This window comes from Talpa occidentalis, unplaced genomic scaffold (assembly GCF_014898055.3).
Source record: "Talpa occidentalis isolate TD23 unplaced genomic scaffold, MPIMG_talOcc4v2.1 talOcc4.9, whole genome shotgun sequence".
NCBI classification, from domain to species: Eukaryota; Metazoa; Chordata; class Mammalia; order Eulipotyphla; family Talpidae; genus Talpa; species Talpa occidentalis.
In genome coordinates this window covers 96,433,753-96,461,256 of record NW_023605305.1, presented here as the reverse complement: position 1 = coordinate 96,461,256, position 27,504 = coordinate 96,433,753, and the positions used below count along the sequence as shown (strand labels likewise).

The 27,504-nt window shown below is 43.7% G+C and overlaps 2 protein-coding genes across 3 annotated transcripts in view; one reads left to right on the top strand and one right to left on the bottom strand.

Moving 5' to 3' along the window:
- The window catches only part of CNN3 (calponin 3), a 29,821-nt gene extending 16,781 nt beyond the window's left edge, over nt 1-13,040 (top strand). The window contains exons 2-7 of the mRNA XM_037498494.2: nt 6,035-6,156; nt 6,550-6,616; nt 7,957-8,094; nt 8,462-8,578; nt 10,293-10,439; nt 11,954-13,040. Of these exons, the coding sequence (XP_037354391.1) occupies nt 6,035-6,156; nt 6,550-6,616; nt 7,957-8,094; nt 8,462-8,578; nt 10,293-10,439; nt 11,954-12,283 (921 nt within the window). The 3' untranslated portion in view covers nt 12,284-13,040. The remainder of the gene's footprint in view (nt 1-6,034; nt 6,157-6,549; nt 6,617-7,956; nt 8,095-8,461; nt 8,579-10,292; nt 10,440-11,953) is intronic.
- A 649-nt stretch (nt 13,041-13,689) lies between these two features.
- SLC44A3 (solute carrier family 44 member 3) overlaps nt 13,690-27,504 on the bottom strand; it is a 62,774-nt gene continuing 48,959 nt past the window's right edge. For both annotated transcript variants that reach the window (XM_037498995.2, XM_037498994.2), the window contains exons 13-15: nt 17,538-17,675; nt 16,201-16,437; nt 13,690-15,115 (exon numbers count right to left, since the gene is read on the bottom strand). In XM_037498995.2, coding sequence (XP_037354892.1) covers nt 15,014-15,115; nt 16,201-16,437; nt 17,538-17,675 — 477 coding nt within the window. In that variant the 3' untranslated portion in view covers nt 13,690-15,013. The remainder of the gene's footprint in view (nt 15,116-16,200; nt 16,438-17,537; nt 17,676-27,504) is intronic.

The following is a 27,504-nucleotide window of genomic DNA, read 5'->3' as shown; positions in this document are numbered from 1 at the left end:
TTTTTTTAAAGATTTACTTGTTTATTTATTTATACAAGCACTGGGTACAGTCAGAAGCGCAGGAGGGTGAGAGGATTCACCAGAGCCAGAGCCGGGAGCAGAGCAGGCAGAGGGACTGAGGTACACTGCTGAGGGGTGCAGCGGGCATCAGGAGAGGTCTGCGTGCCATGTGGGGCCCTCCTCCGGTGACCAGGGAGCAGCTGGGGATCAAACTGGCATTATAGAGGCTGCGGGCAGCTTTGCAACCCAGTGCTCAACCGCTGCGCCACCGGGGAGGCCCCTGATAGAGCCTTTTAAAAGAGAAACAAGATTTCCACATCTTACAGCATTGGAGGTCAGCACCTAAAAGACAATTTGTAATAGATTTACCCATGATTTCATAGACATTTTTTCATTAAAAATAGTTTTTTTTTTAACTGGTGCACATTCCTAAATCTTGAATTCTTTTTGGCTGACTTGACTGCAGAAAGCTCACTTGTTTGAAAAATATTTTTTGGGTAGAAAAATCCTTGCTGCTCCTTCACTTGAAGGAAAACCCTAAGTCAAAACCAGCAGTTCTGTGTGTGTGTGTGTGTGTGTGTGTGTGTGTGTGTGTGTACATACCTGTTTTCATTTTTACTTTCCCACATGGGTTCCTGAACTTTGCATTATGTGCTTAGAATTTTTTTCTGTGTGTGTGTGCCATTAGGTCTCAGAGCAGAGTCAGCTCTCCAGAACTCCACCCCATAATAGTCAGTGGTCAGTGGTCGGGTAGGGTTGAGCCCGGGCTCCAGTCCTTGAATTTTCTCTCATCACTCCCTGGATGAGAACAGTCAACAGAGGAGATGAAATGCTGTCCCTGGCATTCCTTCTAGGGTATTTCAAGTAAGATCTGTAATCACTTTGTGGCTTGGGGCGGGCACTGTATCTATCAGACACATTTTGAACAAAGGAAACATAAATATGTTTTTCATATTTTCCTGGCTAAATAATTGGTCTCATTTGGTTAAGAATTACCACCACCACCAACCCACAGAAAGCCCAAACTCCTCCAGCATAATTTCCAATTCTGCATTTGAAAAAATAAGAACAATTTTTCTTGAGTTTCTGCTGGTTATGGAGACGGGTTAGAGTAGGTAGCTGCCTAGTACAAACGTGGGATTCAGACTTCCTGCTGTATTGACAAGAAATGATGGCTCAGAGGTTGGATAAATTCACCACTGGGTCTGGTCCATAGCAAAGATGAGTGGAGCCATCCAGGCAAACCCCTCGTGCCCCAACATGTCATTTCCCCCCCAGATTTATTGAAGTGCTTCTCCTAGTTAAAAAAAAAAAAAAACTCATTAATAGAGGTTTTTTTCATAGCTAATGCTTAAAGATACTACTTTCTCCTTGTCTTCTTTGTCTATTCTTAACACCTGGAACAAGGCTCCATTGTGAAATTACATTCAAGTCTTCACTTTTTCCTACCTATGTATCGCTCACTCCATTTTCTCAAGTTGCTGTACATAAGTGAGTTTGTTGGATAGGTTGGGGATATATGTTATTTAAGAACAGTTCTCTGAGGAATTACAGGAGAAATGGCTGCTTCCTGCTGACCAGAGGCTGGTGTGGCACAGTCTGCCAGCAATGCTGCCTCCTTCCCTGCCCCCATAGTCAGATGCACTTGTAACCCAGAATGGTAGGAAATCAGAATAGACTTGTGGTTTTTAGGGAGATGGGGTACCAAGGGGCCAGGAACTACACATTTAGGTACTGGGTTTATGTTGTGCCCAACTGTTTTTTATGAACCAACATCTAGGATGAATTTTTAGTGTACGTGCTGTGGAAGGGAACACTCCAGCCCATTTTGGCCCAGGAACATTGTAGTGTTAGTTATCTTAATATGAGATATAAACTCCATGGATTTCCATTTGTTCTTGCTTAAATCTGCAGCTTAAATAAATGACTCATTGTAAGGGCAGGACCGGACACAATGCAGGTTTTCTGATCCCATGCAGATCGGGTAAAGGAGGAGTCAGAGTCCTCAGTAGTTTTGCAGGTTTTTTATTTGGGGTTCACCAGGCATATGGCAGGCAGGGGTGCTGGCTGGGGGGCTGGGAGGCTGGCAGGCCTCCCAGCCCCCAGCAAGTCCTCACTCTATCTGGGCTCTCTAGCGTTCGTTCTGCTGCTTCTCGGCTTCGGCTGAGGCTGCTGCTGCTGCTGGTGCTGGTGCTGCTACTGCTGCTGCTGGCGTCCCCCTGTGACGCCGCCCTTAAAAGCACAGTCTTAGCTCAGCTGAATCCCATCTACCTATGCCCACACCCTATTCCAGGTGCCCACCATCAGGCATGCATTCAGGACAAGGATCCATCATCTATCCTGATGGCAGAAGGGCAGAAAAGCCTGATATTTTCTTTACCCTACAGTCCACCCCCTCAGGGTTTTCTGCCATACAGTCTATACATATATACACAATTTTCTAAGCAAACAAACAATGCAGCCATGGCCCACAAAAGCAAATACATCAAATAACAAAATACAACATAACAAAATACAACAGAACACAAATAAGTCCAGGCAGGGCACCAACCAAGTGCAAAAGACAATTATTGGTACCAGCAGATGAGCCACCAAATCTGCTGCCGAAGGCACTGCTCATACGAGGGAGGGGAAATCACACACGGCATCTGCTATAACACACCAGGAGCCGTCAGGCTTCCTGGCCTTCTCTGGCTGTAGTCTCGGCTACAAGGCACACACAGCATCCACCCCCAGGATGCACTAGCTCTGGGATTGGCAATTTTATTCTGTTGGGGGTAATCGCCAACCCTCAGGGTTTCTGTCTGCAGTCACTCCAACACTCGGCCTTCATGGCCACCCATGCGACTCACAGACCCCTGCTCTCAAGCCAACCCACTGCACAAGCACATGGGTTGGGGATCCAAACTTTGCATTTGGCTTGGGCTCCACCCCAAGCCACATTCCCCACCCGTCCCCCAAGGACGGGCTCCTCAGCTCCTCACCCTCACTCAAGAATGAGCAGGGCATCACCCACAGGTGATTTTACGAGACTCACAGGGCTTCAGCATACCCAGGCTGCTTAACAGCCGCTTTAGGGCTTCTCAACTTAGCATCAGTACCAGCTTTTGCCACCTTAGTTGGCTTTTCTCCTCCACCTGGCCACTGGGCATACACAGGCTGCTTTTGGCCATCTAGGCCCACTGGCCACCCCCAGATTCTCAAAAAATAAACATAACCTGCTAAGGTCCTCCGCCTTCTGGCGGGATTGTCAGTCCAAAATCATCAGTTCATCAGTCTATCAGTCCATTGGCCTCTCCCTGCTTCAGCAATGGCCTGCTGCCTCAGGGGTCATTGGCTGGTCCTTTCCGGTGTCGTTGGCTGGTCCTATCCGGTGTCGTTGGCTGGTCCTTTCCGGTGTCGTTGGCTGGTCCTTTCCGGTGTCGTTGGCTGGTCCTTTCGGGCGTCTCCTTCACGCCAGGTCTCATCCTGTAGCTCGTGGACGTATCCATCTTCTATACCGCCATGGTGCCTCCAGCGTCGTCACAGGCAAAGTCTGTTCTCCTTAGTCCCTCCAGGTCTTCGGAGGGCTCCAATACCCGTCTGCATGGATCCTGCCGACTACGCCAATTGTAAGGGCAGGACCGGACACAATGCAGGTTTTCTGATCCCATGCAGATCGGGTAAAGGAGGAGTCAGAGTCCTCAGTAGTTTTGCAGGTTTTTTATTTGGGGTTCACCAGGCATATGGCAGGCAGGGGTGCTGGCTGGGGGGCTGGGAGGCTGGCAGGCCTCCCAGCCCCCAGCAAGTCCTCACTCTATCTGGGCTCTCTAGCGTTCGTTCTGCTGCTTCTCGGCTTCGGCTGAGGCTGCTGCTGCTGCTGGTGCTGGTGCTGCTACTGCTGCTGCTGGCGTCCCCCTGTGACGCCGCCCTTAAAAGCACAGTCTTAGCTCAGCTGAATCCCATCTACTATGCCCACACCCTATTCCAGGTGCCCACCATCAGGCATGCATTCAGGACAAGGATCCATCATCTATCCTGATGGCAGAAGGGCAGAAAAGCCTGATATTTTCTTTACCCTACACTCATCTACCAAAGGGATAGAGCCATTTGGGTAACCTGGGAGGACTGCTGTCTCCCTAAATGGCGCAGTAATTAGTGGAATCATGTGGAAGCTGAGCCTCTTGGTGTTGGGGGGTGGGAAGAGGGTCACTGAAAACAACACAGAGTGATATAATAACATACTATTTTAGGGGACATTCCCAGATGGTGATCCTGCTAAGGAGTGACTTGAATGCAGCGTTTTTCACCTATTTCATCTGGGAAGGGCATTTTTTCCCCCACCGTGGAAAGTATAAAGACAGTCATGGCCGTAATGAGCATGGGAAGGAGCTCTGATCAGTTGTGACAGCCTGTGTTTTTAGGACTCGATGCTGGTGTCCCACTGTTGGGTGATTTTAAGATCAGCTGGCCAGGTAGCATGTCTGTCCTGAATCTGCTGATCGTGGCAGGTCTCAGATCCTGGGATTCTCTCTGTTGGGAAGGATTTGGAGGCAGCCTACCCGCCCTGTGTGCTCTAGCATCAGGGGCATTACATTTGTGCTGGTTCCTCTGTGACTGGCGGAAGCTTGAACTTGGAGGACCTCCCCATGACTGAAAAGTCATGATGGCATTCCATTTTTTTCAGTAGTTAGACCTGATTATGCATTCTGGAAGCAAACATTTCTACCACTCGTTTCCACTTCCAGCAACGCTATACCTGCCTCAACCTTGTGGTGCTCTCCATCCCCCTGGGCACCGCCTACCTGTTGTTGGTGTTCTCACCTGTGCTAATGAGAAGTAAAATGACAGTCTGTTCTTCCCAGCTGTCTTCTCCATAATAATGCAGATTGACCAGCCTCTTGAAAAACCCTAGGATAAGGAATAGCTTAAAAACATGAGCCTGTGATTTCTAACAGTATTTTGTTTAAATTGTATTTTTTTTTTAAGATTTATTTATACAAGAACTGGGGTGCAGGTCAGAGGCACAGGAGGGTGAGAGAATTCACCAGAGACAGAACGGGAGCAGAACAGGCAGATGGACCAAAGACACTGCTGAGGGGAGCAGCGGGCGAGCCAGGAGAGGTCTGCTGTGCCATGTGGGTTTCTCCCTGGCTGGCTGGGAATCAAACCTGCGCTGCAGAGGCTGCGGACAGCTTCACAGCACAGTGCTCAACCCACTGAGTCACCGGGGAGGCCCTAAATTGTATTATTATTTTTAATTGAGGCTTATCTTTTTATTATAAAGGGATTTTCAAATTATGGGTTTAGCCTAGTTATGTATCAGAGCCTAGCATCTGTGTTTCGAAATTGCCTTTATTGTAGAATTCTATAAGTAAAGCAGCAACACAACTCTTTCAGTTTTATTAAATGTTTGGGTCAGAACCAATATTAACTAATGAGGGGCCAAAAGTGAATTAAATTCTTTTCCTTCTCATAAGGAATCTAACAGGATATAGACTATGTACACAGAGTTTTGCTGTTGCACTGTAAGTACAACAGTTATGTTCCTAGGAATGTTGCGCGTGCTTGTGTTTGTGTTTGAATAGAAGGCATAGAACACCAGACTATAAAACCACTACTTTGACCAGTGATGCTACTGTGTAACACAAATAGTTGCATATGTCAGAATCCTACCCTCTTTTAGGGAATGTGATGATTCATGACTTAATCTTTTAAATTTAATATGACTAGTGCCGTATCATACCTATTAACCTTGCCACTTCTTGTGTGTTATGACCGGAAGCTGTTTTATCTTGCTCCCTCTTTTCTTCTCCATTCTAGCTTCTCTCCATGTGGCACTTTGTAAGACACTGCCAGAAATAAGAATTTTGTATTAGTTACTGGCTCTGTAATAGTGGGGTAGGCGTGCAGTGAACCCCAATGAGTGATTAGTTGCATGTCACAGCTGTGGTCTCAATGGATCATTAAGGCAGAACAAATTATGATTTGTTCAGTCAGCAGCTTTTGAAGCTTTAGTGAAAATTCTTCTAAAGTTGGTTAATTTGTATTTCAGATTGCTTCCAAGTATGATCACCAGGCAGAAGAAGATCTTCGCAATTGGATCGAAGAGGTGACAGGCATGAGCATTGGCCCCAACTTCCAGCTGGGTCTCAAAGATGGCATAATCCTCTGCGAGTGAGTTGTTTTGTTTTGTTTTTTTAAGATTCATTTTTATTTATTTATGCATGTAAGAACTGGGGTGTAGGCCAGAGGTGTGGGGTAGTGAGAGGATTCACCAGAGACAGAGTGGGGAGCAGAACAGGTGGATCTACTGAAATACACTGCTGAGGGGAGCAGCAGGCGAGACAGAAATGGTCTGCTGCACCATGTGGGTAGCTCCCTGGCTGGGGATCAAACTCGTGCTGCAGTGTCTGCTGATAGCTTCATAGTGCTAAGATTTAATCCCTTGCACCACCAGGGAGGCGCCCTTAAGGGTTCTTTGCTGATATTAACAGAACCAGTTTTACATCCTAGTCCTTGTTTTTGTGTGCTCAGTAATTATGGTGTTGTTTACACTTTTCTTTTCAGACTCATAAACAAGCTACAGCCAGGCTCCGTGAGGAAGGTCAACGAGTCCTCGTTAAACTGGCCTCAGGTAACAGGCAAACCAATAGCCTCCAGATCTACTTGGTTTGTTCTTTCTGCAGTGAAACTTGTTTTACATGTATATTTTACATTGTTGTTCATTTTTGTACAATGTTTGATTTCTCTTCTTAGGTGTAATCCCCTTAAAATTCATATCACCAAGTCACCTGTGAACCATCATCACAGTCTCTTGTGCTCTTCCCTCCCATTTGATCCCTCTCCTTCCCCTGATGTACATAACTGATTTATGGTTTTCCTGCTGGTGTTGTCTTATTTCCCTCTAACCCTTTGTTTGGTTTCCCTATATTCCGCCTATAAGTGAAACCATCCGATATTTTTCTGACTTATTTCACTGAGCATAATCCCTTCCAGCTCCATCTATGTTGCTGCAAATGGCATGAGTTTATCTTTTTTGATTGCTTAGTATTCCATTGTGTACATATGCCATGGAAACTTGATTAGTTTTAAAATAGGCTTTCTAGCAGAAATGTATGTACTTGGCTATATTTTATTTTTGATTCTTAGATGTTTAACTTAGAAATTTTCTTATATTTGGATTATCTACTCTCAGATAGGATTTGACACAGCCCACACAGAAACACAACCTAGACTCTGAGGATTCACAAGGGACAAAAGCAAGGAATTGAATGCAACAACCCATAGTGAAATGTAGAAAACTATATTAAGTGTAGTCTTAATTCATGAATGTATAATTAGGTAAAATTTAATGTTTAATCTTGTGCATGCATTTTGAGATATGAGAATGAGCATTAACCACAAATTTTTAAATTAAAATTACAACACAATAAGTTATTAATATGAGTAATTATGTACCTTTTCACAAAGAAAATTCCAGACCTGCATACCTCTAACATAGAGATCTTAAAAACATGTAAGGAAGATCTTTCCTGCAAAGAACTGGGAAAACTTGACTGCCTAAAAATAAGAAGGCCATTATGTGACCTTTTCTTGTTATTCTTTACTTCTTTGAAATACTCTTCCTTTTTACACTTTCCTTTTCCAGCCAGAGCTCAGAAAGCTAAGTATGTACCTGGTCTAAAATCCTTGCCAAAGCTGACCATAGATCTGAGGCATCCAGCAGAGGAGAGAAGATGAAGAAGGGTCAGAACAGGGGAGGGAAGGCACAAGGGACTGTGGTGATGGTTCATGGGTTCAGGGACTGTACCTGAGGGGAGAAATCAAATACTGTCCAGAAATTAACAAAATTATAAGAAAATAAGTAAACAACCCTCAACAAGCTTTCCCCTAGGTGTCTCATAACTCTTCATGAAGACCTAGAGTCCTTAGATAATATGAATGTCAAAAGTCATATGACTCTTTTCTTCATAGTTGGAGAATATTGGCAACTTCATTAAAGCCATCCAGGCTTATGGGATGAAGCCACATGACATATTTGAAGCAAATGATCTTTTTGAGAATGGAAACATGACACAGGTTCAGACGACGCTGGTAGCTCTGGCAGGTCTGGTACGTATGTCTTTAATGACTGCTGAAAAGATCCACAGCGAGTTGGTGGTGAGTTACATCTTTGCCTTGCCCGTGGGAGTTCAGCTGAGGCGAGGAAGAGCCCTGTCTCTTCTGTAATTATTAGCTTTGTGCAAAGGCTGCTGACATCAGCTGCCTCGTGCAAGATAGCTTAATTTGAATACTACCCACGTTTCAGAGGTGCAGTGTATTATAAATGGCCTTAACTATGTTTTTCACTCCTAGTTTGGGTCTTACCTTATGAAACCTTCATCTATTAAGAGTATCATTTCTTTGTGCTTTCTGTAAAACTGTTGGCAGAATCTCCTTTGAAGTGCTCCTTTTCAGTTAGTGTGTGGTTTTTGTCTAGGCGAAAACAAAAGGATTCCATACAACCATTGATATTGGAGTTAAGTATGCAGAAAAGCAGACAAGACGTTTTGATGAGGGAAAATTAAAAGCTGGCCAAAGTGTAATTGGCTTGCAGGTAAGTCATGTGGTTCTGCTTGACATCAGCTTTTTGTGTATCCATCATTCTACAAGGTATCTCCCACAAGTGAGGAATAGGTAGATACAGCACAATGTAGGCTTCAGGGGAGGTGGTGGATGTGGTTTATGTCCATTTAGGTCCTTTTAAAGCCCATGAGATCATGGTGGTGGTTTTAGGAAGAAACCTCAGGCCTGCCACTGACTTGGTAATTGTTTCTCAGGAAATGATAGTTTTCCTAATTGTTGGCCTTTTTTTTTTTTAAGAAAATGCACATTTTAATTCCTAGATGTTACTGACCAAATGAGTCGATTTTACAAAACCTCAATGCTAGAGTCAGTTATTTATACTAGTAAAATATGATACAGAAGCCAAGTGCTAAAAGAATGTCTCAGTTTAATTTCTGGGAAATGCAGGGTTTTTTTCCCCCTTCATGTATTTCCTCCCCGCCCCAAGAGTGTCACAAAAACATTGCTAAATGGCCCAAATCCTCTGGGTTTTACTATCTGATACCTGCTGTGATACAAAGCCCCTTTCTTGACTGAGTCTTTGTGAGGTGGATTTATTTTATACTGTACAAAATTATATCTGCGGCAAGAAATTGGAAACCAGCATTTCCATTCAGTTGGTTAGATTATGATAGAGCCATAAAAACAAATGATGTTAAAGTAATAGACAAGAACTTAAAGATTAAGGAACATAAATCAAATTATAAAATACTATGATCAGTGTGATCACAATTTTATTTAAAAGATGTATGTGTATGTTTTATATGTATGTGTATATTTATATGCATGTGTATCTGTGGATGTATTCAGATACATAAGGTAAAAACAGCTGGAAAGATACATACGTTTACAGTGACTGGAGGCTAGAATTACAGTGGTTTCCCCCTCTCCCCTTCCTTTTTGCTTGTATGTTTTCTGAATCTTTCCCAAAGAGTATGATTTACTTTCAGCAATAAAATGTTCCTTCAATCAATCTTGTTTTTAAGGGAAAAACCCCAATGGTAGCAGTGTATTCCCAACCAGTAGAACCCCCAATGGTAGCAATGTATTTCCAACCAGTAGAACTGGTTGTTCCTGAAGCCATATTATTCTCAGTGGGGAAGAGAAGTTAATTATTGTTCTGCTGAACCTGGCTGAGTTCACATTCCTCATCTCATTCTCCCCCTCTCTGTCCAATGACATTGCATTAGAGGGATATAATGTGTTCTTTTCCCATGAAAATGTTGGCGATTTTGATGAAATATAGGGAAGTCCTCGTTAAGCTGCCATCACATGCAAAACCTATCCAGAGCAGAAAAGCATATTGCTTAGCCAAAGATTGCTTCTGTGCCTTGAAATGGCTGAAGCATTTTATTTGGTTATCAGTGCAAAGGGGTGGGGAGGGAGATTAGTAGAGGAAATTAGTTATTCCTAATTCTGCTACTGTAATAGCTTTTTGTGTATCCATCTCTGCTGTGTACACCTTTTTTATATGATTGATCATGTTGTGGAGTTTCCTATTTCATAATTAGTTGAAATTGTCTTCATACCTTGAAATTTGCTTGTAAAAGTGTAGAAGAGTTTTTGTATCCATTTGACCAGAGAATCATCATGGGAAGTCTCTGTCAGTTTTGCCTCTTCCAACTCTTCAGTAGAAGAGAAAGTTTTGTGTCCTCTCTATTGTTGGCTTCTAATAATTAGTGCTGATTTTGTTTTTCAATTAAAAGATGGGAACCAACAAATGTGCCAGCCAGGCAGGAATGACAGCCTACGGGACTAGGAGGCATCTTTATGATCCCAAAATGCAAACTGACAAGCCTTTTGACCAGACCACGATTAGTCTGCAGATGGGCACCAACAAAGGAGCCAGCCAGGTAAGCAGGGCTGCCCCTACGTGTGCAGAGTACAAAGTGCTCTGTTCAGTGAGTGCTTGCCGCCTTTTTAATAAGTTCAGAGTAGGTTTTTTTTTTTTTAAGATTTATTTATTTATATATACAAGAAGTGGGGTATGGGCAGGAGGTGTAGGGGGGTGAATGGATTCACCAGAGACAGTGGGGAAGAGAACAGGAAGATTGACTGAAATACACTGCTGAGGGGAATAGCGGGCGAGTCAGGAGAGGTCTGCTGTGCCATGTGGGTCAGCTACCTGGCTGGGGATCAAACTCAGACCATGAAGGTGATAGTGCTGAGACTAACCCCTGAGCCACCTGGGAGGGCCCCAGAGTAAGTATTTTTGGTATGGTATTCAGAGTGTATTTTTTCAGGAAATTAGATTTTGCTGCGACACCGAAAGAATCCAAGGCCCCTTTCTGTAGCAACACATTATGTGTAGTGTGGCCTGTGGCTTTTGTTGACAGGACAGCTGGCTTGCCCACCTGCCTGAAAGAGAAAAGGGAATATTTACAGTGTCCTTGCAGCAAATCCAGGAAATTGCTCATTCTGATGCTTCTGAATTTTTTTTTTTTTTTTTTTTTAAAGGGGCCTTTAATTAACTGAGTAGGTAAAATTATCTGGTGTTCTAACAAGTGTTTAGTGTTCTATCACCTGCATGAACGCTGTGGCTTAAATGCAGCTTGGTGAGAATACGGGTGTCACCACCATACCCTGGGTGGAAGTATCTCCCTGTTAAAAATAGATCGCTAGCATCTCATAAAAGTTCCCATCATTATTGGAGAGCAGACAGGTCTCATGTCCAATAAACGTGGGGAATGGTTTGAAAAGGCTTTTTCATAATGATGCCAAGATGAGATTTGTTGTTGGCCTTTAAGGAATGTGGCATCACATCTATAGCTGCCACTCAAATTTTTTCACCACATTTAAATATGGGAGCATGTGCTTGGCATCAGTGGAGGGAGGAGATGGGAGTTATGGTGCCCTGAAGTGACTGTTTGGTATCTGGGAGCTTTTTGAAAGACTCAAGTCTTTAAGGACTGCCCAGTAGATTTTGCTGACTGCATTAGAAACTTCTGAAACTGGTGGCCTGGAATCGAGTGTTTCGTCACACCTGTGACCTCCAGGTGTGCTAGTGTTATGCGTCATTTTACATTATTTGTCTAATTCTCTCATAAATCCATAGTAAATGGCATTATCTCAATTTTGCAGGCAAGAAACCTAAAACTAAAAGCAAATTAACTTGTTGGAGACCACTTTGCAATTTTACAGCAGAGCAAGGTTTTGAAGGAAGGGCTGACCTAGCCTGAAAGCCAGTGAATATTTGCTTCCTAAGGGAGATTTGGCATCAGGCTATTTTGGTTAGTTAGCTTTACCTCTGGATGGAATGGAAGTTGCTAGTGTTTCCACATTCAGTGTGAATTTCATAATGTATAAAATTGTCACAAGAATGGGTTTTAGCTGCTATTTTAATGTTTAATATTATGTTTTCTACCAGGCGGGGATGTTAGCACCTGGCACCCGGAGAGACATCTATGATCAGAAGCTCACGCTACAGCCCGTGGACAACTCAACGATCTCCCTACAGATGGGCACCAACAAAGTGGCTTCCCAGAAAGGGATGAGTGTGTATGGGCTCGGGCGCCAGGTCTACGATCCCAAATACTGTGCTGCTCCCACAGAACCCGTCATTCACAACGGGAGCCAAGGAACAGGAACAAATGGGTCAGAAATCAGTGATAGTGATTATCAGGCAGAATACCCAGACGAGTACCAAGATGACTACCCCAGAGATTACCCGTATGGCGACCAAGGCATTGATTACTAGTCACAGCGGAGCTCAGTATTTAGCCCATTGTTTTTATTCAGTGAAAACCAAGCTAGCCTTGAGTAATTTTTATCTTGTCTTCCTAAAACACTATTATGCTTATTGTACCTAAAAGAAATATTGCCTTACATACATTCCTTTTTCCTTTTTCTGCCTCTTTCCTAAATAGTTGCCTTTTAGTGCTGTAACAGTTAAATCCTACAGCATAACCAGTAACTCGCATATGAAGTAAAAAGGAATACTGTGAAAGGGGAACACTCTTGTACAGCCAATTCTTTCATTAAAGATCTATGCATTTTTACACTCTTCTACTTAAACTGGTATTTTCAAGCAATAGGAACCTATTTTTTTTTTTTACAGTTTAGTATCTGGTTTCTACATGGAAGACTAAACTCATGCTTAGAGCTAAATACGGTCTTTGCCAACTAAATTGAAGATGCAGCATTTTAGAAATTTACATATCAATGTTTCCACAGTATTGTTTGCTAATTTTTAAATAAAGTCATGATCAGCGTGCATTTGTGATTACCTGTGTACTCATTCTCTTACCGAACTGACAAGGTCTTTCAGAGTGCTGTTTCCAAGGAGCGTGTACTAAATCAGCCTGCGGACATGTAGGCCTGGGTGGTGCGTTTGCTCTTCCTATTTGTGCCAATGTATCAATGTAGAGTCGCTCTGTTTTCTTCGACTGTATTTATTGCTGCATTTCTCAGCATAAACCTATCCCATTGTATTTTTTATAAATAAATATTTTTTTTGAACATTCGTATGAGCCACAGGCTGATTATTTTCTGGCTAGATAAGTAGAGTCAGATTTTTTTTTATGTATACTTTCCTGGATACTATTATGAAATATTTTAAGATTTATTTTATCCACACAATGCATGCTGTGCTGGAGACCAAGGCTTAGGAAAATGAGGGGACCTGCCCATTGCAGGAAGTCAGGAGTCCTACAGTGACTCAGCTGCCCCAAATTCATCTTAAATCCAATTTGGAATAATTTTAAAATCACCTGCAGGAACACTGGTGGGGATGGGGTGAGTAAATATCAACAAGGAACACACTGGATCAGGAATAGGATGTGTTGTTCCTTAATAAACGAGGGTACATAGGTATGAAGTGTTGGTAAAGTTACCTTCAGTCAGGACAGGGATGGTAAACAGCTAAATTGTAATGGCAGAAATCCAAACACCAAAGGCAAATTACTTGTACTTTTGACATTTTCTCAGCCAGGTGGCTGAGAAACAGGTGGTTTCTCCTGATAGGATGAATGCTAGAGCTGGTGAAACCTGCTTGCGTTTTCCTGAGGCAGAGGCTGAGCATGTCCGCAGGATTCAATGCATCCACAAAAGTGCAGCTGACTCTTCATCAGGCCACAATCACTGAATCGAACTGTCTAAATCCCCTTGTAGTGCCAGCAAGGCACAGAGAGAGAGCAGATTCTCTGTGATCCAGGCAGACAGGTTAAGGAGAGTCCTGGAACCCTCGGTGGCTTTTTCAGGCTTTTATTGAGATTTTCACATCATTTGTAGTGCAGAAACCAGGTGCACGACAGGCAGGGGGTCGGGGGCCTAGGAACCTGCCTGCCAATGAGCCCCCCAGCAAATCTTCACTCATTCTGTGCTCTCTGCACTGTCCCATGGCATCTTCCTTGCTGCTGCTGGCATCCCCGTGACGCCACCTTTATATGCCCAGCCTCTCAGCCCAGGTGCGCCCACTTATGATGCCCATGCCTTACTCCAGGTGTCTGCCAACAGGTACACATGTAAGCCCACAAGTGTGGATCTTAGACACCAATGGCGGGAGGGTGAAAAATCCTGACAATTTCTACTTACCCTACACCCTTACATAAAGAAGATTGTCAGCTGAACTAATTCAATGGTGCAGTTTAAGAAAAGAGTCACAGGGGGGTTGCAATTGTATGGGGAATATAAAAATAAAATTTATTATTTAAAAAAAAAAAAAGAAAAGAGTCACAATTTATATTTGTTAAGGAAACCTAAGTTGACATGTTGCTTCTCGCTATCTTTGAAGAGGGATCTATTGCACTACTTGCACAGGCAAATTAAACCAGATCCACACTTCTGTTAGGTGAGTAGGTGATTTGGTTTACCCACTCATCTAACTGAAGAGACTGCCAATCAACATGTTAAATGTCCCAATATTTTTAAAATTCTAAGAAGTTTTAAACTTTTTAAATCTCTGGGGATGGTGGAAAAACACTTCTCCAGAATTGTTTGTGAATTTGTAAGAGGTGGACCTGTACTTTTAACAAATTGAACTCCTATCTGGTTAAACTCTGTTTTATACGATGCCTATCAGTGTCATTCTGGTTAAACTTTTGGTTTTTATTGTCACTAAGAATTGTATTTTGACATGTTATGCATAATTCCATGACTGGATGAGCAGGGAAAAGTCCTCTGTATTAACATTCCAGAGATTTCTGCTGAGAAATGTTGATTTATTGGCTGTGAGTAGGAGTGTGCTTTTCATTGGTGCCCTGAAATGATTTTTCACATAGAGTGCTTTTTAATTAATGCATATAAACATGACCTCAAAAGGTTTTCTATCCTAGTTGGTAGAAAAAGGTTGTAGACTTAAATCGTTCTAATTTGTAACATGATCAGACAGTAATGACAAATAATGAAGAATAGGGTCCTTTGGGCCTTATTTATTCTGTGAATGACTCTTGAAAGATGCTGTTTCCAGGCACAAATGTCTGATATATTCCTAACTCATAATCGGCCGGAGTTCTGTGCCCTCTTCCTTTGATGGGTTCTTGTCTTTCTGTGCCCCTACACCATTTAATTTGTGGATCCTTTTTATGAAACTCTAAAAAACAAAAGAATGAGTTAGACCAGTTTTCTTATATCTGCGCTGTTGGCAACCATTTACTTGACCATATCATTTCAGGGAATCTAATCCTTAAAAAACCTTTCCCTGTTGAATTAAAACATCTTGGTGGGATAAAGTGTGGGGAGGGGGTGTAGATCTCAAACTGGGTTTTTAATCAGAGAAGTGTCCATCAGATTGGAGACTTTGGTTAGCTTTCTACCCACCATCAGAAATATTTTCTTTAGGGTACATACAAATAAAATGCCATTTTGTTTTATATGGAGAAGGGTGAGGAAACATTTAATTATAAAGCTGTAGAAGTGCTTGTTAAACTTCAGTGCCCTACTGAAGAGTGCTTTGAATGCTCTGTTTAAAAGCATAATGGCTAGGTTTTATGGCAACAGAATGAAAGAAAATTATTAAGACGTCAGTTGACCCAGACAAGAGCAAGAGATGAGACTTCATTCAGCTGTTACCATATCCCTGTCTGCCTGGATAAGGCAAATAAGCAACAACTGTGGCAAAAGCTGTTGGAAACAGCTGCCTGCTATTTCCAGATAAAAGCAGTAGGGGGGGGTCACAAGGGTGTGGCTCTTGTCACGTTGGTGTGTGCTGGCTAACAAAGGGCCTGGGGTCGAAGATCTATCAGTGCTGGCACAAGAAGTGTTTAGTCTAGACTGGAGCACATGCTCCCTACAATCTGACAGATGTGACCTGATGCTTGGGGATGTGAAAATGCTTTTGAGAAAGATCAACTGTTAAGCCTGCAGCCCTCCTAGAGGCCAACCAAGTCATCAGCACCAAAGGGATTTGACTGCTTCTGTGTCCAGAACATTTTGATCCATGTGCTCAGTGCTCATTGCTCAGCTTCACTTTTCCCCAGGGAGGTTTCCACAAGGGATATGGGTTCAGCCCAGGAAAGTGGAGCCCAGATGTCCTGAGGACATTCAAGCTATGGATGGAGAATCATGGGCCCTTGGGAGAGAAAATGAGTCTGGGTATGTGCCTCCTTTATGTGCAAGCCTTCAACATTCGCAATTGTGAGGATGGAGATTTCAACAGGGAATGAAATGTCTGCTTACCAAAAACTCTTGGTCCATAAAGTAGGGCTTTTCCGATGATCCATCATTTGTTTCCAAGTCAACAGCAAAACATAAAAAAAGTGCGTCCAGCACAGTTTCAAACACAGATAAAAAGCTATGGGCTACTAAGTAGGCAAAAAAAGCAACCAAGAGTAGTGGGATCGCCCACACCTGGAGCACACGGTTGTAGTTGAAGGCCATCAGCCCTCCGAAAACAGTGAAGCACACCACCAGCACCTGGCAAGACCGGATATGGTTGAAAAGCTTTATAAATTGGTTGGTTAGAATATCTTTTTTTTTTTTTTTAAAGATTTACTCATGCATACAAGAACTAGGGTACAGGCCAGCGGGGGGTGGATGAGAGGATTCACCAGAGACAGAGTGGGGAACAGAACAGGTGGATCTACTGAAATACATTGCTGAGGGGAGCAGCCGGTGAGGCAGGAGAGGTCTGCTGCACCATGTGGGTAGCTCCCTGGCCTGGGATCAAACTCGTGCTACAGTGGCTAAGGATAGCTTCAGAGTTCTGAGACTTAACCCCTTGTGCCACCAAGGAGGCCCTTGGTTAGATATCTTCGAAAAGTCTTTAGTCAAAGGTGCCACATTACAAGTAATAGTTTCATCTACATGCCTGAAGAAGAAAAAAATGAGAAGCTAGAGTAACAAGAGAAAACCCAGTTAAATTGGAGAGATGAGAATAAGTACTTCCAATTTCTGTGTCTAGATTTTGCCTTTGTGTAGATGGAACAACAGCCTCACCAAGGTGTTCGTGTGTTTTTCACTTAGTACTACAAAAAGGATCATTTGAAAAATAACATGTCACTTTTTAACAATATTGCAGCAATCTGTTGAGTGGACGTACACTAGTTTAATGTGTGACTTTTTGTTTGTTTACCCTGGGGTTTAATCAGATGGGCTTCCCAGTGCTGGGGTGGGGAGACAAAAAGATGAGTCAATTCTTTACTAGGAAACTAATATTTCCAGGATCCTGATGACCAACCATGATGACATAATTCTGTATCAGACAAAAGAGACCCACTGGAGTCCTCATTGCCCTTGGGCATCCACAAAGGTGGACGTGAATGTCTGCATGCTACTTCATTCAAAAAACGGAGTCATTGCTTATCACATGATTAGAAAGAAGCTCATCAGCAATTATGTGTTCCTTCTAAGAAACACAGGGTCTCCCTTACAGAATTGAGGATTAAATGAGAGAATGAGACACAGCATCTACTACAGAGTAAGCACTCCAGAAATATTAGTTCTCTTTCCAAACCTTGTTTCAGGCTTAACTTTGGAATCCCAAGTTCCTTTATTATTTTGTGAAGACATCTCACCTTTCCTAGAAAAATTATGAAGTCTCCAAAGCAATTAACAGATGTCAAATGACTTGAATTCTTGGATAAGAGCTTGAATGCATCTTTTGCTGATGTGCAAAAATCTGTCCCATTAATGGCAGTTGTAGTGTATGCATTCTGAAAAAAGAAAGACTATGGTTAAAAAGAGGATTGTTCTTGTTGTTTTAAAGACAGTATCAATACAGAATATTTGCAAATTAGTGAAAGATAGTTACTGTAAAACAACCAATTCTACCCCCAATAAGTCATTTCATTTTCAAAGTCCCTCCCAGTCTCTGAAATATATCTAGTTGTAGTAAATGGAAAAGAGAAATAAGTACTGCTGGTTAATGTGATGGATAATAATGGGATAATAATGGGATAGTAATGGAATAATAATCCCAGTATAAACATGGGAATGATGGGTGAAGCATATGCTAATTTTTAAAGCACAGCAGTGTCTGAGGGCAAGAAGAGAAGTCTAAGTGCTTGAAACAAAGCAAACTAATGATTGATGAGAGCTGAACTCAAAGATTGGCGGCCTTGGACTTAGTAATGGCTTTAAGGGGTTGGGGCTGGGGATTTCACCCCTTAGGGTTAAGAGATAAGGCTCAGGTCCTTGCCAGGGAACTGAGCTCTCTGCCCAGATTTGAGATTTGTATTCAATTCACTCTATCAGCCTTCCTAGGAAGGTGGTAAAGAAAGGCACTGTCCGGCCTGGGACCATACCATCATTAGAGTCTGAGAAGAAGCAAAGTAAAACCATTTTCCCCTCAGGCGAAGGAATGGTGGCATCCAACTAACAACAACCTTTGAAGAAAATGACATTCACAGGGAAAATGCACAGGTGACTGAAGGTAATGAATTGCACAATAAACAAACACCTGTACACGGAGAACAATCTGAAGTAAGGTATTCAAGGAAGTATATTTAAAATGTTAAGGAAATCATGAAAGGAACAGTGGCCATAAGGAATGAACACTTTCTGTGAAAAATGAAGAGGGAGAGTAGACAACAAATCAAAAAAAATTCTAGGAATGAAAATATCAAAATTAAAATTAACTTAAATTTTTAAAATTAAAATTTAAAGAGCACAGTGCCAGTATTATGTATTGATTTTCCTTTCTATAGCAAACATTTTCACGATTTTTATCATTTTAATTTTTAACAAATACATGAAGTTTCTGGGTCATTTTTCAAAAAATATCTTCCTCTTATGACTGGCTGTAAGGGCAGGAACAGAGCACCGAGCAGGTTTTCTAGGATCCAGCAGACCGGGTAAAGGAAGAGTCAGAGTCCTCAGTGGTTTTTTGCAGGTCTTTTATTGGGATTACCAGGTAAACGGCAGGCAGGGGTGCTGGGGGAAGGGGAGGCTGGCAGGCCTCCCAGCCCCCAGCAAGTCTTCACTCTATCTGGGCTCTCCAGCGTTCTCTGCATCTCTCTCGGCTTCTGTTCGTTCTCGGCTTCTTGGCTTCTGCTTTGGCTTCTATTGGCGTCCCTGTGATGCTGCCCTTAAAAGCACAGTCTTAGCCCAGGTGAATCCCATCTACCTATGCCCACACCCTACTCCAGGTGTCTGCCATCGGGCATGCATGCAGGACCGCAAGGATCCATCATCTATCCTGATGGCGGGAGGGCAGAAAAGCCTGACATTTTTCCTTACCCTACACTGGCTATGTGATCATTTCAAAATTATCTATTTTTGAGTTTCCCCTTGAAAGTCTTTAAAATGCTACTTGCTCAGCAGTTTCCAACAAAGAATTTGATAACTTTCCTGGGATACACTGAGAAACTACCCGTGTGGGTTTCTTGTCATTCCTTTTGGTTTGATAAAGGATGAATGTTTTTAATCTGTGTATATACAGATTAACCCTTTCATACACCCATTGAAAAATATTATAAGGAAACTAATTTGGAGTCTATTGTAGTAACCCAGGCAATCTTCATCAGAGCAAGTGAAAGAGGAGATGGGAGGACCAAAGAGTACGGGGTTAAGGGAGTAAAATGAACTGACCCACTTTACCAAATTCACTCTTCCCCAAGCCAACTGCAGAGGAACTCAGCCTCACAGGACTAGGTCCACACATTCCCACAGGACACGGAGCTTGCCTTAGAGGCAGCTTCTAGATGCCAGATGAAGTCTCTGCAGAAATGCCTTACTATCATGCCACAAAAAGTTTGGTTTCTGACTTAGAATGCATGTGAAATTTGCTTTTAAAATCCCAAACCAGCTATTTTTTTTAAAGATTTATTTATTTATGCATACAAGAACTGGGGTGTAAGCCAGAGGTACAGGGGGTGAGAGGATTCACCAGAGACAGAATGGGGAGCAGAACAGGCAGACTGACTGAAATACACTGCTGAGGGAAGCAGCGGGTGAGACAAGGAGAAGTCTGCTGCTCCATGTGGGTCAGCTCCCTGGTAGGGGATAGAACTTATGCTGCAGTGGCTGCGGATAGCTTCATAGCGTTGTCTTTAATCCCTGCACTACCAGGGAAGCCCCCCAAACCAGCTATTGGCGGAAAGCCTCAGTTAGGGGACTTTGGTATTGAGCAGGGATGTAAAAACTCATTCACTCATTATTTAAGCATCATCAATCATCAGAGGTTCTCAGAGCCTTAATGACGGATTTGTTAAACCTGATGTGCCTTTGTAGGGTGGGTGGGCGAAGAATGGCATAATTATTCTTTTATAGACTACAAACCAAGATCTAGAGCATTCCCCCAGATCCCCTGCTAAATTAAAGCGCTTCTTAATTTTTTCCCCTTCAACTTGCTGGACATTACACTAGCAATTTTCATTAGAACAAAATGCTATTTAAAGATTGGTGGTTAGGGTAAGCACAAGTTCTGCAGCCAGACAATCTCTGGGTTCAAATCCCTGTTCTACCACCAACTGGTTGTTGGTCTTGGACAAATGATTTACCCTTACTCAGACCTCAATCTCCTGTCTATAAAGTGAGTTACTGCACTAACTGCAAAGGGCTGTTGGGAGGATTAAAAGGACATATTCCCTATAAAGCATTTATAGGGCCCAGCACACAGAAAGCAGGTAATAAAGGGTGGTTATTCATCCAGACCTCATCAAAGATGATCTCATTTACAACTGGGAGAGGCAGCTCTTGAAGCACCATGGAGGTGCAGAGGGGCCCTCTGGTTCCAGGGGCTTTCATCTCTCACAATCGCAGGGACCTGGCAAGGGCCGGCCTTTCCAGTTGGACCCCATGGGGTTTTGCTGTCCAGAACTGCCCACACATGCTGCCCTGCTCTGTTCCCAGCCCCTCACCCCATCATTTCCCCCCCTCTAAAGCCCTCCTCTTGTGTACTTTCTCTCTCATACTGGAACTACAGTTTTTGTAGGGACATCCCCCCCTTACAGACTGCAGCTTTTTAGTCAACTCAGCACCATGACTTATAAGCAATAAAAATAGATTTTGCTCCTAGACTGAAATGATTAAAGGTTAAAATGGTACTTTCTCATGCATATGTTGATGCCACAGATTTTTTTGGGATCCATAACCATTGATCTTTTCTTTAATGTATCAGGCCTCTTGAAGGAAGGCATTTAAACCACTCTGACAGGGAAATTATACATGCCTTCCTGCAGTTACTGTACCACCAGCACTTTACCACAAGGTTCAACCCCAAATGCAACCCAGAGACCTAGAATTAATGTCTGAATAAATAGCTGGAGGAGGGAAGAATCACTCAAGATGCAGGAAATGGAGTGAAAATTTCTGCAGTTTCAGCATAAGCTAATTTATACTTATTCTGAGTAGAAGCTGCTTCCCTTTCAGGCATTTGGAAGTGGGACTGCAGAGAATGTTCGAAGCTGTGAGTCCTTGCTCTGAGCATTTGGATTTGAGTGGACTGACAGAATGATAGTGAGCAGCAGGCCCCACGATGTGGGGCAAAGACTGGAGAACATAAAGATTAGTAGCACAGTCAGCTGTGAAAATTAATCAGGGGAACCTGAAGGCTATTTTTTTAAAAAAAAATTATTTATTTATGCATACAAGAACTGGAGTACAGGACAGAGGTGTGTGTGTGGGGAGGGGAGGGGGCAGGGGTGAGAGGATTCACCAGAGACAGAGTGGGGAACAGAACAGGCAGATCTACTGAAATACACTGTTGAGGGGAGCAGTGGGTGAGGCAGGAGAGGTCTGCTGGGCCATGTAGGTAGCTCCCTGGCCAGCTGGGGGATCGAACTTGTGCTGCAGAGGCTGCGGATAGCGTCACAGTGCTGTGCTTAACTCCTCGCGCCACTAGGGAGGCCCCTGAAGGCTAATCTTTAAGTAAGGAAAGGAGGGAGCACTATGAGGATCTTCATTTAATATCAGACAGAAAGCATTGTGCATGTTTCTTTAGCTCCACCAAACAGTGGCTCTCTGACTCATTCAGACTTTTCTGCAGGAAAACATTTACTTTGAGCTACACTTTATGCTTTTCTTTCCAAAAGGTTCACGATATAAAGCTGTGTCATTAAAAAGAACTGAGGAAGTGGCAGAAGGGTTTAGTGGAAGGAGGCTGGCTTCTAATCACACTGTGTGGCCTCAACTAAATAATGTAACTGCTCAGGTGCCCCCTTCCACAGCTTGGGGAAGGTGCCTGCCAGCTCTGAAGTCCCATGCTAAAGGGGCTGGACCAGGCATCCTGCTATTAGCATCTTATCTGATCTCATCTGTTTCTCACCACAACATGGAGAAATAATCACCATGGGTGTTACTATCCCCACTTTATTTACAGAACCTTGTGATTATTGATGAAATACAAAAGAGCTCTAGATTCACTTTTAGGTAACAGAAGTTGGATCACCTCTTGAATTGACTTTTAGAGTTATCCAAGAATGCTAGCCTCAACTTTGACACAGAAAGAACCGTTTCGCTCCTTAAGTCATCTCTGAAGCCAGCACAGTTCTGTCCTGTGTCTGTCAGCTAAGGCACCCATTTGTCCTGCCATTAAACTAAAGTGGTTCCTTCTTTCGGTGGCGGAACTGTGAACCGAGGTCCTGTTGACTCTTCAAAAAGGTAAACAAAGTTTCTCCTGCCATATTGCAGGAAAGGCCTTCGCCCAAAACCATGCCATGAATAACCACCTTTATTTCTGGGATGTCTTCTGATATTTATTAATGAAAAATAAAATGAGAGCTACCAAAACCTGAGAAACTGGGTGGTGAATAAATAGCACTGATACCACTTTCCTCCAGAATGAAAGAAATACAGTGAAATCTGAGCTCAGATATGTCTGCACACATCTCAGGATCCCTTCTTTAAGCTACAGTAAAACCCACAGGAGCAGCCCCAAGCCAGTCTCATCTGGAGCTGCATTTTGATCACAAACACATGCAGAAGGAGGCGGAGCAGATACAGCCTCTGGGCCTCGTGTTCACCTTCAGATGTCAGGAGTTCACCGGTCACAGTGACTAAAGTCCAGCGAGATGTGGCTAAGAGCCCTGCCAGTGCCCTCCAGGCTGGGGTCAGGCGGGACGCGGTGGAGGAGGGGACCCGCTTTGCCGCCCCTGCTGCTGCTGATAAAGCCAGGTGCACACAGTGCTGTCTTGTTTGTTCTTTTTTAATTCATTTGTTGTTTGCTTATTTTGTTTAGAATAATGTCTTCATTACTTTCATGCTCATTATAAAAAAAAAAATCAAGCCACATATACACAAAGAAAATCACTCTATTTCCTCTCCTCAGAAATAACCATTGCAAACATCTCGTGGACCTCACGCCAACATTTCTCTGTGAATATACACAGATGGAAGGAAGGAGGGACGGACAAGCATAAGTTGTAAATGGAACCATACTCTATATGGTATTTTATTTTTGTAAATATTTATTTATTTATGCATACAAGAAGTGGGGCAGGTAGGCCAGAAGTGCGGGGGTGGGGGAGAGGATTCACCAGAGACAGAGTGGGGAGCTGAGGATTGACTGACTGAGGGGAGCAGCGGGGGAGACAAGAGAGGTCTGCTGCGCCATGTGGGTCAGTACCCTGGCCAGGATCAAACTCAAACTCAGTGCTGCAGTGGCTATAGATAGCTTCATAATGCTGACAACTCCTTGCGCCACCAGGGAGGCCCCTCTACATGATATTTTAAATAGAAGTACTAATGCTAATTTGACATCCACAAGAAGAAAATGAAACTGAAGGAATATTTAATTTCAAGCTAATATATCTTCACACATAGACTTAGATTTCTAAAAAGTCTTTTGAAAATTATTATGGAAAAATGTTAGAAGGTTAGAATGCTACTTTTTTTTAACACTGTGTTCAAAGTTTCGGTGGCCTGGATGGTAAAAGATGAGTCATCTCATACTTTCTCCTACCTCCTGATTTTAGTGAGGTTATTATTATGAATTTGCCAGGGGTTTGAACATGTAGAGGCTTTTAGGTGATGACAATCTTAGTTTCTTAGTGAAGTGTACCCAGAACACTGTGCCTGATACCTCACACACCTGCTCTGTGCCAGGAGCACTTCACACCATCCTAGGCCCTTGAGGTCCCTCTGCTACAGATGCTGTTCCCTCTGCCCTTCCAGCCTTAGGGTTCCTCTGTTGCAGATGCTGTTCCCTCTGCCCTTCCAGGCTTAGGGTTCCTCAGCTGCAGATGCTGTTTCCAGGCCCTCCTATTCAATCATCCTGCCATCCTTGGGCTAGTATGGAGGATGTGTTTTGGGGATTGGGTCAGAGCACTGAGCTGGGGTGCAGACTTGAATTCCTGGGGCCTAACTAAGTTTCTCTTTGCCATTGATGGAGGCAAGACATGGGCACAGCAGATGGGCCCTGAGCGTCTTTCTCTACTCACTGACATGCATCCTGATGAAGAAGTCATTTGGCCTCAGCTGTCTCACCCCTAGATGAATGTAAATCTAGCAAATGCTTTTTCCTGCTCCACCCCAATGCCAACTGACCCAGTCTGTAAAAGGCAAAAGGAGAGGGAAGATAAGACCACTTGAAGAAATGTCAATGCCTGGATTCCACGCCAAAACTTTTAGGAACTTTCTAGCCCCACCTAGATAAGGAAGCTAACTGAACCAACATTCTCTGAATTGCTGCCTCTCTTTTCACAGAACTTGTTTCTTATATTAGAGCCCAGGAACAGAAATGCGAACGGCATGAGGCTGTCCAGCTCGCCCTGACATGTGTGGGGTGGTTTGCTTGGCTCTCTTGACTTGCTTTTTTTCCCTCATGCATTTTCTCCTTTCCAGCCTCTCTGCATTCCCCATTCAACCACTACTCGGGCCCTGTATTCTTCCAGGTGGGGTTAGTGGAGCTGGCGAGGGTAGGGGCAGACTGACATCCAGCCTGTAACTTTTAGTAGCTTTTGCTTTCGAAATGTTAAGCTCCTTAAGCCCTTACAACCAGGGGAGGGTGAAGGAAGAGAATTCCTGATATGAACCCAATGTCCTCTCCACCCCCAGATTACAAAATGAGACTCCCCTGGGTTGGGAGGAAAAAGAGATCTGTGAGTCCTGGCGAGGGGTTCAGGTCTGCTTTTTCAGCAGGGCATGGAGAAGTGGCGGGACTCTCAAGGGTTGTGCCTGCTCCTGGGGCTTCGGTTTGTCTGAGAGGGGACTCCAGAGCCTTCAGTGTAATGACCAGAGCAGTTCCAGACAAAGGGCGACATTCAGTCACCCTACCATTAGCACACCCCGGCAGGCAAGGGCCTTGCAAAATATTCCTGCTTTCCAAGTGGGGCCTGAAGAAGCAATGCAGATGGAAGATGAATGTCTGGACAGCAACCTAGCTGGGGGCACCTGACACCTGGTGTTTCCTCCTGGGGAGAGGGCCCGATAATAACAAATTAAATTTTCTGTCTGTCTTTGGAAAGGGAACTCAAAATCAGAAATGAGGTTAAAGGCCTCCCTGGTGGCGCAGGGGTTAAAAACAGAACTATCAAGCTATGCAGTTTGATTTCCAGCCACCAGAGAGCTAAACCACATGGCGAGCAGCCCTCTCCTGTCTCACCCGCTGCTCCCCTCAGCAGTGTATTTCAGTCAATCTGCCTGTTCTGCTCCCCACTCTCTCTGGTGAAGCCTCTCACCCTCTGACCCTCACTGCACCACTGGCTTAAACCCCAGTTCTTACATACATAAATAAATCGATCTTTAAAAAAAAAAAAAAAGGGAAAAGAAAGAAATGAGGTCGAGAGACATGGTACAGTATTTCCTGCACATCTGAGTTTGTGGCTGAGATTCACATGCATGTGAAAGTTAATGAGACTCAGGGCCCGGCAGCCCAGAGCCGGATGGGACCTCAGCTCCAGCACACGAATTAAGGACTGCTGCATCAAAGGGCCTTTTATTTTCTCAAAGAGGTGACTCACACCTCTTTCCACTTTTTTTCTTTTCTTTTTATGAAGTCCATCTTCCCTTCTAAAGAGCCTCCTGCAGGAGGCTCCCACCTGACTGTGCCCACCAAGGATGGAGGCCCAGCCTCCATGGCTCGGCAGGCAGGGCAGCTACTGCAGGGGAGAACACAGGAGGAGTCTGAGCCTGCCAGGATGCCACGTCCAACACTGGACCCCAGAGCCCAGTGTTTTCACAGAAACCTGCTTCCTTATTTACAAGGAAATTGGATTTAGCTGACTCCAAAGGTGGTTTTTCCAGATGATCAAAGTGAAAAACACAGGCCATCTCTTTCAGCCTATTTCAGAGTACCTAGGACTTGTCAGGGCGGAAGGCACAGAGAACATTAAAGGATTGCTCCAGTTAAACTGGGGAGAGGTGTGTGTCAGTTAAGCAAATGGCGATTTTCTGGCTCAGATGACCTTGGAACCAGTGTTGTTGGAAACAGTCCCAGATGCCCTTGCCTGGCAGTAAGGCAACTGCCCTTGACTGCTGAAAAATGGGAGTGACAAGAAAGAAACTGGGGGTCTCCCTGGTGGCGCAAGGGTTAAGACACAACCTATGAAGAAATCCGCAGCCTCTGCAGCACGAGTTCGATCCCCAGCCAGGGAGGTGACCCACATGGCGCAGCAGACCTCTCCTGTCTCGCCCGCTGCTCCCCTCAGCAGTGTACTTCGGTCAGTCTGCCTGTTCTGTTCCCCACTCTGTCTCTGGTGAATCCTCACACCCTCCCACGCATCTGGCCTGTACCCCAGCTCTTGTATGCATAAATAAATAAATATTTTTTTTAAAAAAAGAAAGAAACTGGTGTTGGAGGTGGAAAAGGGGCACAAAAAGATGTGCTGTGTGATGTATAAATCTTTCACCTCAGCCACTAGCATTTTCTGTCTCCTGTGATGGGTTTGGACATGAGTGCTGCCTTTGCATCACCATCACTTTGAGAGGGATGGGATATGGGTGTTATTCAGGATTCAGAACAGCTGCTTTTAGCAATTCAAGTCCCCTCAACAAGGCGTGAGAGCAGTGGCTCTGGATGCAGGTGGGGTAGGAAAGGGGGCTGAGTGTTCTGAGAAGCTTCCTGGGATGCAGCACATCCTGACTTGAGTAGCATTTCAGCACTGAGTTGCACTCAAATGACTCAGGGGCTCACACTTTACTGGGGTGGTGATAACAACCCCCACTTATCCAGAACCGACCTCCACATGCCAGACACAGACCTAAGAGCTTTGTAAGGATTATCTCTAACTCTGTATAGTAATCCTGGGGGTTGGGTATTGTTATGACCAATTGTTTAGTACATGATAGATTTCCAAAATTTGGTGAATGCATGAATAAATAAAAGTAAGTAAACCTTTCCCATCACCAAAGAAATTAACATGTCTGGAACAGGTACTTTAACATTTGTAATGTATTAGCTCAGTTTCTACGTATTGTTACTGTTTATATATATTAGCCTCTCAGCTGCCTGTGAGGTAGATGTTAAAAATCTGGCTTGATGCATGGGGAAAATGAGGCTAAGAGAAGTGAATAACCTGTGCAAGATGACACAGGAAGTGGGGGAACTGTGATTCAAACCCAGTTCTGTCTGCCCCAGACTCTGCCTTCTCTCTAGTTCATCAT